General features: G+C 41.5%; 1 protein-coding gene across 1 annotated transcript in view; it reads left to right on the forward strand.

The window, feature by feature from the left end:
* The window catches only part of ARMC3 (armadillo repeat containing 3), a 102,104-nt gene that overhangs the window by 82,246 nt on the left and 4,909 nt on the right, over positions 1–14,949 (forward strand). The window contains exons 16-17 of the mRNA XM_065398468.1: positions 3,000–3,203; positions 12,630–12,792. Of these exons, the coding sequence (XP_065254540.1) occupies positions 3,000–3,203; positions 12,630–12,792 (367 nt within the window). The remainder of the gene's footprint in view (positions 1–2,999; positions 3,204–12,629; positions 12,793–14,949) is intronic.

Here is a 14,949-nt window from a genome sequence, read left to right on the forward strand (position 1 = left end):
TGAGATGGAAGTTCACATTATGTGTCTCTCAGGTCTCCAACTCTTTGAAGAAAGGCTTGATGGTTACAAGATGTGGGGTCTTTTGTATTTTTGTAAGTAAAGAAAGTGTTCTACAATATCTAGTAGTGCCTTTTGAAACTATATGTATGAAGTTTGGAATTTTGTAATCTGGAATTTTGTACAGTTGACATGTCAGGTTATTTTATTGTCCTCTTGATGATTTAGCAGGCTTCTGATGTGCAGTTTTGTCTAAAAGTGCTCATACTGCCTGTAAAGGTGTTAAATGTGTGTTTGTGACACTTTTGGAAATATGTTTGGATGACATATCCAGTAATGTATAGATTTTTATAGTTGCCACATAAAAAAGTATATAAATTTCACAAGTTTATCTGCTCTAAACTTTTTTTGCTAGAATCTTGTGATTGCCATTCATGATCATATGCATTTCTCAAATCATAAGCTCCAGTGAAGAATGCAGATGTGCAGTGAATAATCAATAAATACATAGACTTCTTATGAAATCTTAATACGACATATCATATAGAAGTTGAGGTTTGTAGCAGCTTGCTTTGTATTATCTGTTCAACTATTTTGTTGATTCCCTGTTTGTTTGTTTGTTTGTTCATTTGTTTGAAGTCACAGACTTCTTTCAAGTGAAAACTGTACAGGACTCAGGAGTTGTTTTGTTTATAAACTACCAACATTGTATGGAACCAAATTCTGTTTAGTTACAAAAATGCTTCAAAAATGTGTTTACACATATGTTATAGACAGGGCCAGCCTTAGGAAAAATGGCAGCCTGGGCGAACTTGTATTTTGGTGCCCTCCCTCCCCCGCATCACTCCTGGCCCCCATGGTCTCCCTGGGCTTCCCCCCTCCCCATCACCTTTGGGCCCCGCTGCCTCTCCCAGTGTTTAATTTGTATTGAAAGAGATGCCAGATGCTAGAGCTCAGCCCTGGCACAGCCCTGGCACAGCACTGGCAGGGCAGCCTGATACTGGCAGGTGCTGGCCGGGCATCCAGCTTTGAAGGCAACGCCACCACCTGCATCAGCACAGAAATAAGGGTTGCATGGTATATGGTGTATTGCCACCTTTCTGCGCTGCTGTTGTGGCTTGTGGTGCCTGATGCTCAGCATATGGCTCAAGACAGGCTTCGCGCTGTCACATGGGGGCTGCATCTTGCCAGAGCCCATGGCCCTCCTGGCTCACCCAGGGCGCCATTTCAGATTTGACCTGGGGGGTAGGGAAAGGAAAGTTTAACCATGATTCCAGGGAGTACTTAGGCACCTGAAAACTCTAAGGTTTTTGCAGATAATAACTTAGGAATTAGCTGACAGGAGCACCGTTTCTAATTGTTATATAAAGAAAGAAAAAAATACAAACTCCAATTAAAGCCACATTTAAAGTTTATATGTAAATTTAGAACAATCAGGAGATAATACAGCAAGATATTCCCAATCCCAAGACTTGAGGTATCAATTCTAGAGCTTTAACACAGATATCAGAAACACACGTTTGATACTTTGTACACTATCTTTATTAGAGATACATAAAAATAAATAAAATCTGCGTTACTGCCATTATCTACTCCATTTTAGTCAATTGTTTTTCACTAAAAACATAATTTTAACATATGTGATTAAGGTTTTTTTCCCTCTTTCACTAAGAAAGGGAATTTATTTTTCTAATTGTTTTGGCATTTATGTTTACCGATCACAAGCATGTACATGACTCACTAACATTTGACTCCATCATTGCTATTGGTATCATAGTTGGAACTGCATTTATTTTCATGCAAATTTTAAGTTATTTTACAGATATAACTAAAAATACAATCTGAAAATAAACAACCTTCATCTGCCCAGTGTTTAAAGTTACGTGTTTAGCTAATGTTTTTTAAACTGGCACTGCTAAGGTTAGTCCAACCTAAAGTTACATTCTAGAAGGATACTGTTATTTGATTGTACCTCTTTAAATAATGAGTGACAAAGCCCAATATAATAATAAAAGTAATAATGATAATTACTCCAGCCAGGACAGGTTAGGCATTTGAGAACTCACTACTCAAAGAATTAAATGTAAGCATAAGAGAGAAATAAAATTATGAAATGCACAAACCGGTCAAAAAACTAAAATAACAGCACTTTGAAATAATAAAATTACAGAGAACATATATGCATTGCAGGAAGTACCAACAAGTAACAACAACAACAATATAAGTATGTGTTGGGGGGTGAGTGTGAGCTGGGGGAATGTGTGAGTGACTGCGCGCTGCCCCTTTAAGAGAGTGGCACTCACCAGCCTGAAGGAAAGCTCCTTCAGCCACAGCAGCAGCCGCCAGCAGCTCTGTCCCTCTGTTGGTGAGCCCTGTCCTCACACACACATCCCGCTCTGCGGAAATGGGGTACATGGGCGGGGGGCAGCACTCCTCCCTCTCATACAGCAAACAGGAAGCTCCCAGGAGCAGTTGGCCGGGGTAGCTCGAAGGCAGGGGGCAGAGACGCAGGGCTGCAGATGCCAGCCGGAGGCGGGGCACCCCTGCTCCAGAGGCACCCTGTTTATAACGGCGCCCTGGGCTTTCGCCCAGTTCGCCCCTACCTAAGGCCAGCCTTGGTTATAGAAACCTCTTATTATTATGTGCCTATATTCAGATTGGTAGTGCTTACCACTGCAGATCCAGTAGTACAAACAGTCCCTATAGGGAGAGGTATGCTGGTGTCATTGTAGCTGTCTGGTCAGGGGTTATGTGAGCGCAGACAATGCCACTTGGTACCTAAGCCCCTCCTCAGAACACCTTCCACAACTAGTGTTCACAGGTCCTGTGAAATTGCCTCTTTGTGGATTTGGAGGCATTCAGAATCAGACGAGAAAACTTCCCAGGCTCCTCCCCCCCAAAATTGGGTTTCCGGCTGTGTCCCTACACAGAGCCATGCAGCTGGAATTTGGCTCAGAGAGATTATCTCATTCTAAATAAACATCCATTGTTTTCTATTTAAGAAAAGGAAAAGGAAAAAAAGAAGAAGATAAACCAAAAGAAGAAGAAGAGTTGCAAACAATGCTTAAAGTCCAGCAGGAAGTAATTCTTGAAAAGTTACCATGGCTGCCACCATTTGACTCCATTTTACTGGATTACATTATTGATGCTTCCAAAATAATCCTACCATTAACTACTACCAAAGAACAGGTTGTGGCACTTGCACTGTGAGTACTGTATTGTGTCTGAAACAAAATACAAATAAGTAGAGTTGAGTGAGAAACACTTTTTCCACCCCAGGAAAATGTTTGAGAATTTGAAAAGTTTTCCCATCCCAAATTGGGACAAAATGTCAAATAATTTTTGTGAACCAGCAATCTGAAAAAAATAAATTCAGTTTGGGTCAATCAAAATGTTTAGTGTCAGTGATTTCAAGATGTTTCTTTTAGATTTTGCCCTTTTTTATTTTAATCTTTTTTTACTATAATTAGCTTAAATTTCTGGATATAATGTTGTATCAAGCCAAAGAAATGGAGTTTTTCATTTTGAAAATGTCAGAATGAGGTTCTGCCAGGACCTTACCCCTCTGTAGAGCCCCCACGACCCAGAATGGTTCAGGGGAGCCCCCACACAGTCTGGGAAAACTGGGACTCAGGTGGTGCTTGCCCTCCCCCACTATGTGGCCTGGGTATGTCTACACTTAGGCCTGGTCCACACTAAAAAGTTAGGTTGACCCTACTATGTCTCTCAGGGATGTGAAAAATCCACACCCCTGAGCAACGTAGTTAAGCCATCCCAACCCCATTGTGTAGACAGCACTAGGCCAACAGAAGAATTCTTCCATTATCTCAGCTGCCGCCTCTTGGGGAGTTGGATTACCTGTGGTGATGGGAGAACCCCTCCCATCGACACAGGTAGTGTCTACACAGAAGCACTATAGCGGCACAGCTGCAGCACTGCAGCTGTGATTCTGTAACTGATTAAGTGTAGATATACCCTCAGGCAGTAAGGACTCTGACCAGACTTGGGGAATTTGGGCTGTATCCAGCTGAAGGCTGGAGGGAAGACTTTTGTGTTTAGTTTTGAACTTTAAGTTAAGAAATCTGACCTAAAGATGGCTGTTGTAAATGGACTGGAAAAATCCTGTGTGGAGTTTATTGGGTGGTCCAAAAAAGGAAACTGAGATGAAAGGCTGCATGCAGGGCTGCCCTGAGACCCCCAGAGGGTGCTGTGAGGTAGCCGCTCATCTACATTGACATTTGCCACCATCACATAGTCCACTCTGCTTGTGTGTTACATAAGAACATAAGAAAGGCCGTACCGGGTCAGACCAAAGGTCCATCTAGCCCAGTATCCTGTCTGCCGACAGTGGCCAATGCCAGGTGTCCCAGAGGGAGTGAACCTAACAGGCAATGATCAAGTGATCTCTCTCCTGCCATCCATCTCCACCCTCTGACAGACAGAGGCTAGGGACACCATTCCTTACCCGTCCTGGCTAGTAGCCATTAATGGACTTAATCACCATGAATTTATCCAGTTCTCTTTTAAACTCTGTTATAGTCCTAGCCTTCACAACCTCTTCAGGTAAGGAGTTCCACAAGTTGACTGTGCGCTGCGTGAAGAAGAACTTCCTTTTATTTGTTTTAAACCTGCTGCCTATTAATTTCATTTGATGACCCCTAGTTCTTGTATTATGGGAATAAGTAAATAACTTTTCCTTATCCACTTTCTCCACATCACTCACGATTTTATATACCTCTATCATATCCCCCCTTAGTCTCCTCTTTTCCAAGCTGAAGAGTCCTAGCCTCTTTAATCTCTCCTCATATGGGACCCGTTCCAAACCCTTAATCATTTTAGTTGCCCTTTTCTGAACCTTTTCTAGTGCCAGTATATCTTTTTTGAGATGAGGAGACCACATCTGTACACAGTATTCGAGATGAGGGCGTACCATCGATTTATATAAGGGCAATAATATATTCTCAGTCTTATTCTCTATCCCCTTTTTAATGATTCCTAACATCCTGTTTGCTTTTTTGACCGCCTCTGCACACTGTGTGGACATTTTCAGAGAACTATCCACGATGACTCCAAGATCTTTTTCCTGACTTGTTGCAGCTAAATTAGCCCCCATCATATTGTATGTATAGTTGGGGTTATTTTTTCCAATGTGCATTACTTTACATTTATCCACATTAAATTTCATTTGCCATTTTGTTGCCCAATCACTTAGTTTTGTGAGATCTTTTTGAAGTTCTTCACAGTCTGATTTGGACTTAACTATCTTTAGCAGTTTAGTATCATCTGCAAACTTTGCCACCTCACTGTTTACCCCTTTCTCCAGATCATTTATGAATAAGTTGAATAGGATCGGTCCAAGGACTGACCCTTGGGGAACACCACTAGTTACCCCTCTCCATTCTGAGAATTTACCATTAATTCCTACCCTTTGTTCCCTGTCTTTTAACCAGTTCTCAATCCATGAAAGGACCTTCCCTTTTATCCCATGGCAGCTTAATTTACATAAGAGCCTTTGGTGAGGGACCTTGTCAAAGGCTTTCTGGAAATCTAAGTACACTATGTCCACTGGATCCCCCTTGTCCACATGTTTGTTGACCCCTTCAAAGAATTCTAATAGATTAGTAAGACACGATTTCCCTTTACAGAAACCATGTTGACTATTGCTCAACAGTTTATGTTTTTCTATGTGTCGGACAATTTTATTCTTAACTATTGTTTCGACTAATTTGCCCGGTACAGACGTTAGACTTACCGGTCTGTAATTGCCGGGATCACCTCTAGAGCCCTTTTTAAATATTGGCGTTACATTAGCTAACTTCCAGTCTTTGGGTACAGAAGCCGATTTAAAGGACAGGTTACAAACCTTAGTTAACAGTTCCGCAACTTCACATTTGAGTTCTTTCAGAACTCTTGGGTGAATGCCATCTGGTCCCGGTGACTTGTTAATGTTAAGTTTATCAATTAATTCCAAAACCTCCTCTCGTGACACTTCAATCCGTGACAGTTCCTCAGATTTGTCACCTACAAAAGCCAGCTCAGGTTTGGGAATCTCCCTAACATCCTCAGCCGTGAAGACTGAAGCAAAGAATCCATTTAGTTTCTCCGCAATGACTTTATCGTCTTTAAGCGCTCCTTTTGTATCTCGATCATCAAGGGGCCCCACTGGTTGTTTAGCAGGCTTCCTGCTTCTGATGTACTTAAAAAAACATTTTGTTATTACCTTTGGAGTTTTTGGCTAGCCGTTCTTCAAACTCCTCTTTGGCTTTTCTTATTACATTCTTGCACTTAATTTGGCAGCGTTTATGCTCCGTTCTGTTTGCCTCACCAGGATTTGACTTCCACTTTTTAAAGGAAGTCTTTTTATCTCTCACTGCTTCTTTTACATGGTTGTTAAGCCACAGTGGCTCTTTTTTAGTTCTTTTACTGTGTTTCTTAATTTGGGGTATACATTGAAGTTGGGCCTCTATTATGGTGTCTTTAAAAAGCGCCCATGCAGCTTGCAGGGATTTCACTTTAGTCACTGTACCCCTTTAGTGTTAGACCCCTTCCCCCAACCTGTGTGTGTCTTAGGCCAGGTCTATTCTACAGATCTATATCAGTATAACTACATCGCTCAAGGGTGTGAAAAATCCACCCTCCTGAGTGACATAGTTATATAACCTAATTCCCCGTGTAGACAGTGCTATGGTGACGGAAGAACTTCATAGCTATTGCCTCTTGGGTAGGTGAATTAACTACACTGACGGAAGAAGCTTTTCCGTCGGCATAGTAGCGCTGTAAGTGAAGACAAGCCCTTATTTATTTAGATTGTAAACCTTTTGGGGAAGGGCCTGTCTGCTACTCTGTGTCTGTACAGAGCCTAGCACAATGGGGCCCTATTCTTGATTGGTCCTTGGGCACTGCCATAATAAACATGATGATATTTGATGATATTGTTATTAATAATAATAATACCAGTACATCACATTGCATTGTATGTTACATGATATCAATATCAATGTGTGGCTCAATAGTTACATTGATTGCAATGTTGTGTTTGACTGATATTAACAAGTCCAGGCTGTAATCACGGCCATACTAGGTTGAATCCTGACCTCTGAACAGTCTGCTTGCTTTCATCATCTTCCCAGCTTACCCTTTAGTATTTTACCAGTTCCCTGGCTGGTTTCTGAGGCCAGCTATCTTGGTACCAGACCCTCCTTAGTCTTGCAAAATTGTTTATTTAGTTACCCCTCCCTTTTAATGATGTGATCTACGAAATGATTCTCCAGATGATTACAAAATTTGACAAGACATGTATTCATCATCTCTGTTTATTCAGCTATGTATAAATCAGGCTCCAGCCTGAGCCCAAACATCTACACCGCAATTTTAGAGCCCTATAGCCCAAGCCCCGCAAGTCGGAGTCAGCTGAGTTGGGTGTTTAATTGCAATGTAGATATATCCTATGTATGATTCTTCCTGGTTGCAGTGCTCAGGGATTCTTCTGGAGGGGCAACAGACAATTGAAGACCTCCCCTTTGAGGGACATGCTTGTTTTAGTCTAAAACAGATGAAGCTTTGCATACTCTGAAGGACGCAAGAGTGGTTCTGAAGCCCTTGAGCCTCTGTACTCCAGTGATGAAGAGGACAAACTATCGTCCTCGGTGCCAGCCTAGACAGCAGTATTACCCCTTCCATCAGGTTGACAAATCTAAGAGGAGCAAAGGTCACAGAGGAGAAAGCTGATGGCTTCTCCTTCCTTGGTCTCTTCATCTACACATCCTCAGGCCTCAGAGCAGCCAATTTGACACATATGTCGAGGATAGCATATTACTCGACCTGGATCTCACTTGCTCTTTCCTGCCTTTCTGGGATAGGTTATCCCATTCTCACATGCCTGATAGTCCATCACCTCAGACAAATGGGTGCTAAGCATGATGGAATTGGGATATACCCTGCATTTCCTTTCTATCCCTTCCTCCCATGCCCCTACCTGGTCCCTCTTCAGGGAACCCTCTCACAAGTCTGTACTAAGACAACAAGTGCAGACCCTGTGGACTTTGAGAGCCATAGAGGAGGTTCCCTTTCTGCATCAAGGCAATGGGGATTATTCTCATTATATTCTAATACCCAAGGCCAAAGGGGGTCTCAGACCCATCCTAGACTTTTGGAAGCTGACCAAATACATCAAGAAGATAATATTCTGGATGGTGTCCCTGGCTACGATTATCGCCCACTTAGATCCAGAGACTGATATGCTGTCCTTAACTTACAGGATGCCTGCTTCCATGTGGCAATCTATCCTGGCCTCAGGAAATTTCTGAGGTTCATGGTAGGAGATTATCATTATCAATTCACTGCCCTGCCATTCAAACCTTCATTGTCACAGAGGGTTTTTACCAAGTGCATAGCAGTAGTGGTGGCCTCCACGAAAGAGACATCCACGTGTATCCTTACCTGCCTTAGCCATGGGGTGGGAAGCACATCTGGGTAACCTACAGGCTCACAGTTTGTGGAGTGCCTACGAGGCCAGCTTACACATAAACATACTCGAGATGTGCATAATATTCTCTGTGTGTTAGTGGTTCTTGCCTCACATTCAGAGCAAGACTGTCCAGATACTCAGCAACAACAGGACAGTGATGTTTTATGTGAACAAACAGGGGGTGCCAGGTCAGACATCATCTGTCAGTAGGCTGTCAAATTGTGAAATTGGTTCATTCGGAGCTCGGTCACTCTCAAGGTGTCTCATCTGAGCATATGGTTCAACCACAAATGGTATCTCAATACAAACATTCTAGCTCAGATGTTCTGCATAGGAGGCTTTCCATCGGTGTATCTGTTCACAACTTGGCAGAACAAGAAGTGTCCCTGATTCAGTTCCAGGGCAGGTCACAGTCCCAGATCAATATCAGGCATTTTCCATGGGACATGGACCTGCTCTATGCATACCACCGGTACCCTTGATTTCCAGGGTCATTATCAAGCTCAAGCAAGATCATGGCAGAATGATCCTTATAACTCCAACCTGTCCAATCGAGACAGATTTGATCATCAGACCTCCACAAATTGCCTGCTCAAAAACTTTTGCTGTTACTGATAACAAAAGACCTCATCTAGTGCTGCACCTCACAGCACGGTTCAATGGTTAAATGCAAAAGAGGTCCAGAATGTTCAGTGGCGGTCCAGAATGTTCTCCTTAATAGCAGAAAACCTTCCCACAAAAGCTACTTACCTGAGCAGTTGTAAGCATTTTGCCATCTGAACAGCCTCCCACAATGTGTTCCCAACTCAGACTAAAATTCAAGCAGTTCTGCACTGCCTTTTGCACCTTACGGAGTCAGGTCTGTTCCACAGCTCCATTAGAGTGCATCTGCCTTCTCAGCATTTCACCCTTGCATAAAGGGTAAGGCTGTTTTCTTGGAAGGTCTAGATAAATTGTTTCCACCTATCAGGGTCCCAAAACTTTCTCAGGATTTGAATCTGGTGTTGTGTGCATTTTGGACCCTCCTTTTGAACTTTTAGCATTTTGCTTGCTTCTACACCAATCACCGAAAGTAGCCTTCTTAGTGGTCATCACCTTTGGAAGGAGGAGAGGACAGGTCAAAGATCTGCCATACAGTTTTCTACAAGGACAAGGTTCAGCTTAGACCAGGGGTAAGCAACCTATGGCATGTGTGCCAAAGGCGGCACGCGAGCTGATTTTCAGTGGCACTCACACTGCCCGGGTCCTGGCCACCGGTCCGGGGGGCTCTGCATTTTAATTTAATTTTAAATGAAGCTTCTTAAACCTTATTTAAAAACCTTATTTACTTTACATACAACAATAGTTTAGTTATATATTATAGACTTATAGAAAAAAGAACAGGAGTATTTGTGGCACCTTAGAGACTAACAAATTTATTTGAGCATAAGCTTTCGTGGACTACAGCCCACTTCATCGGATGATGTAGCCCACGAAAGCTTATGCTCAGATAAATTTGTTAGTCTCTAAGGTGCCACAAGTACTCCTGTTCATTTTGAGGATACAGACTAACACGGCTGCAACTTATATATATATAGAAAGAGACCTTCTAAAAACGTTAAAATGTATTACTGGCATGCGAAACCTTAAATTAGAGTGAATAAATGAAGACTCGGCACACCACTTCTGAAAGGTTGCCGACCCCTGGCTTAGACCACACCCTAAGTTTCTCTTAAAGGTGGTATCTGATTTCTGCTTGAATCAGTCTATCTTCCTGCCAGTTTTCTTCCCAAAGCCACATATTCACAAGGACGAGAGAGGGCTCCACACCTTCAGTTTTCACTGGGCATTTTCTTTTTACCTAAATAAGACAAAGCCCTTTCAAATTTCTTCAGAGCTCTTTGTTTCTTATGCAGAGCATATGAGAGGACAACCAATCACAACTCAGAAAATCTTGAAATGTAACACATTGTTATGCAGCTGGTGATCTGCTGCCAAAGGGATAATGCCTCCTGACAAACTCACAGCACAGTCGACTAGAGCATGTTCAATCTCAGTAGCGTTTGTGGCACATGGCCCCATTATGGACACCTGCAGGGCAGCAGCGTGGTCTTCCATTCATACATTCACCAGACATTATGGACTGTCTGCTATATTAAAGAAAGATGCAAATGTAGGTAAAGCAGTCCTACCAATGAGACTCTGAGCCCCATCACCTGGGATTAGGGTGACCAGATGTCCCGATTTTATAGGGACAGTCCCGATTTTTGGGTCTTTTTCTTATATAGGCTCCTATTACCCCCCACCCCCGTCCCGATTTTTCACATTTGCTATCTGGTCACCCTACCTGGGATGACAGCATGGAAGTCATGTACAGGGTAATGGACACAGAACAACAAGAAGAAAAAATAGTTACTCACCTTCTTGTAAATGTAGTCCTTTGAGATGTGTTGCACATGGCTATTATGTGATCCACCTTCCTTTCCCAACACATCAGAGTCTCCCATCAGCTTCCAGTGGGGCAGCTCCACTCTTTATACCCTCTCTTTGGAGCATGAGGAGCTCACCTAGGAGTGGGACCCCCCGTATGTGTACTGCTAGGGAAGACTGTCTGGCACTAGTGCACCGGATGCACACACATCTACCGTGCAATGGACATATACAACACATCTCAAAGAACAGCAGTTACGCAAAGATGAGTAACTGGTTTTCTCATCCTTGTCCTCACTTTTTCCCTTTGAGGAGTCTAGTATTACAGCTGGTGCAAGAAATTTCCAGATTTTGTGTTCACCGAAGGTACCAGGTCCTTGCACCCTCTACCGGCTCATAAACACCCTCCAGCCACTGTCTGGCACCTAGCAAAACTTTGGTTGCATGGACTCACTTTAAAGCAAGATGCATCATTATGATATCAGAGTAACCTTGCTATGGTTACGATAGAGAGAATTCCATTCTGAACTTTTATTCTCAGGTGCCTGTAAGTTTAGCAAAAATACCTTCTGCCTGAAATTTCTCATGATTGGTTTCATCCCAGAAGTGAATGTTTGTGGAAAATTTTATTAAAATCTGTTCAGTGATTTTTTAAATAACTGTATATGAAGGGGGCAAGGGTAAGAGAAGGGAAGTGTTTTTCTGTTGTAAATAAAACTTGGGTTTTTTTTTTAATTTTGTGCTTGGAAACTCAAAAAAAGATTCAATTTTCTCCATTCAAAAATTTCTCTGTTTCTATGTGTAAAATGTTTTAGTCCACAGCTTATTGCATTTTTGTTTATATCACACTTGAATAGGCATGAGCAACCAATGAAATTGCAGAATTTTTTTTAGCAGATTTCTCCTATGTACCCTCTGTGCATGGAAGGAGTACTCCATAAAAATTTGTAAAGCCACTATCTTATCCTATCCACTACCTTTAAATTCTTCCTTAAAACTCACCTCTGCTGTGCCTTCAATGTACCATTGAATTTCATAGGACTTAAGGACATGCCTAAAATACTTAAGTGCTTTGATGAACAGGGATGGACTTGCTGAATCAGGGCTTAATGCCTTGGTATGTGCAGTTGTCTGATAGTAGTGCACTATCACAGTAATTGCATAGGCATTTTTGACCTTGGGTTTCCTTGGTTTGGCCATTAATTTTTATACATAAATTATAAAATACAAATCAATGCAATTACGAATGTTGGCCCTGGTTCAAGAAAGCAGATAAACACATGCATAACTTTAAATTTAATTGGGTTGCTTTCATAAATCAGTGGTCATTAGCTGTGACCTTATTTTTCTCATTTCATATTCTAATGTCTTTGATATTGTTTACTTAAAACAAATGGTAGTGCTGAGAATTATAGTAAATAACACAAATGATTCTATTAACTTCAAAGATGAATCCTAGCTTCTGAACTACTTTATCATTAATTTTATGTAATTTTTGCTGGTTCACTCTTGATAATTGGCATTGTGTTGCTCACCTCCAATGATCTGCATTATCATTTTAATTTATTTAATGGTGAGCATACTTCCACTACCAGTAACTGAACAATAAAACTAAAGCATAGATAACAAAGGTAATACACTTTTATATGTCATACAGGTATTGTTTGTATTTACACAGCTTTGTCATTATACCATTAAGCATGATAAGTATGATAGAAATGACAGATTTAATTGATTTTGGTGTACCTTAAAACAGGTTTGTTGCAGATAAGATGGGTGGCCCAATTGAAAGAGACAAATTACATGAATTCAGCTGGGAACTTCATATAAGTGAAATTGAATTTGAACTGAAATGCAATGTTGTACCTATTGGGAAAATCAAGAAAGGGACTTTCTACCACAGGGCTTTGCTTTTCAAGGTATATTAGCATTTACTTTACCACTTAACTGATCTAAAAATACTGATGGAATTACAAGTCTTTATTTTTGTTAAAGGGATAGCACAAACTACAGTACATTCGCTTCAATAGAACCTTCTAGTGTTATATTGCTGTTTATTTGTGTATATATTTAAGTCATTTTCCATTTGGCAAATATTAGATTTCCTTTTGAATGAAAGCCAGTATGGCTTCTTTCTGAAAACATCCTTGTTGTTATAAGCATCATTGAACTTGTCTTAAGTGATGTCAGCAGAATGCTTGATATAAGGCAAAAAGCCAAAATGTTTGATTGTGACTCAAAATATATTCCCTTTTCTGTAAACTGTAAAGCACCAAATTATGCAGTGCTCATTATTTTTCATGCTGCAAATGTAAATTGTTGCAACAATAGCTTCTAGATGGTGCTCATGTGTAATACATTATGATAGGACATAGGGTCTTTCCTTACAGTCACAGAACACTTGACAATGTCATGTGCTGTTGGGCAAATATTCATTTTTCCAGTATGAGCTAAGTGAGTGTGCACATAAATAATTCCTACATTAACTGTAATAAAATATCCAATTGAGCAGATAAATTGTCCTGTGGAAAGTACCCTGTCATTAAATAGCAGTATCATTTATATTTAACAATTGATGTTGTATCTTACAGTGTAGAAAAGTTTAGGCTCCAATTCTGATACCAGTGAATAGCTCATGAGTTGGACAGTTCCTTGGGGGAACACTGGGCTGGAGTAGCCTCAGCATCCCCCTGCAATTGCCTCCTTCTGTTACTACTACCATCCCTCCCACTGGGGGAATGGCTAGTGGAATCAATCAGCCCCCCAGCAAACCTCCACCACACAGCCACATAATGGGTATGTCTACACTGCCTCCCAGCCGAGGAGACAGATATGTGCTAGCTCGAAGTGACCTAGAGTGCTAAAAATAGCACTGTAGACATTGCGGAAGAGGTAGTGGCATGGACTAGCCACACAAGTACAAGCCCACCTGACCCCATGGGTACGAACTATGGTGGCTATCCTGTGCTGCCACCCATTCTACAACGTCCACACTGCTATTTTTAGCAATCTAGCTCAAGCACAGCTGGTGTGCATCTGTTTACCAAAGCTAGGAGCACACTCCTCGCTGCAGTGTAGATATAGCCACAGAATTGGGCTCTGTGGCATTCAGGATATACACCACCTGCGTGTGCCCCCCAAATTTTACTCCTTCCTGCATAGTTAGAAATGGGAACTTTATCCTATTGCAAAAAGGAATTTCCCAGCTTTCCAGTGGATCCTACAACACATGCTTTGACACCTGAAATACTTGATATTTTGGACTTCAAAAATTACCTGAAGTAGGTTTTTCATACATAATAATATGATTTTAAAGGGTTCTAAATTTTATGTTTTACATTTTTCTTTTCCCTGTGCAATATGTATGTGCATTTATGGTCCCAAGAAAGCCTGGCTTTACTGGATGAGGGATATGAAAAATAGTCCCAGTACAATTTTTTAAAAACTCTGAAACTAGTTCTCAACCGCTTACACACGGGACCCCCTCTCCCATATAACCAGGACCTCTCTCATTCAGCAGTATGGGAAGAATAGGGTCCCCCCAGGTTGAGAACACCTCTAAACAAGTACTTTTGTTTATATTTTGACCCTTTTAAAAATATGTAGCATAAACAAACTAAATAATGGCATGTTGTAAAGATTGTACTAGCATTTGTTTGATGGGATAATTCATGAGCAACCTCCCAGGTATACTGCATTATATGGTGCATCCCACAGTAGAGCAGCTTCTGCCTCCCTTCTGCTGCACCACATACACATGTGGTAGGCCTCAAGATCAGAGCAACAGCTGGCTAGCGAGGGTGCAGAAAGGAAAAAGAGACTCTCCTTGGGTAGCATTGGGCTCCCTGATCCTTTCTGTCTTTCTCCTCCTCCCTCCAAATTGCAGAGAGAGCGTCCCAGGAAGGGAACCCAGAAGGAGTATTTTTGAGGAGGAAAATGGAGGAATGAAGTAGAATAGACTAGAGTAGGCTGAGCTGCTATGTTTTTCACAAGATTGAGGGAAGAGGAAATGGAGCAGACAATGAGTTGCTGGTCTCTTAATAGGCTGGTAGGCTCCAATCCATCTTCCTCCCTGC

This window comes from Emys orbicularis, chromosome 2 (assembly GCF_028017835.1).
Source record: "Emys orbicularis isolate rEmyOrb1 chromosome 2, rEmyOrb1.hap1, whole genome shotgun sequence".
NCBI classification, from domain to species: Eukaryota; Metazoa; Chordata; order Testudines; family Emydidae; genus Emys; species Emys orbicularis.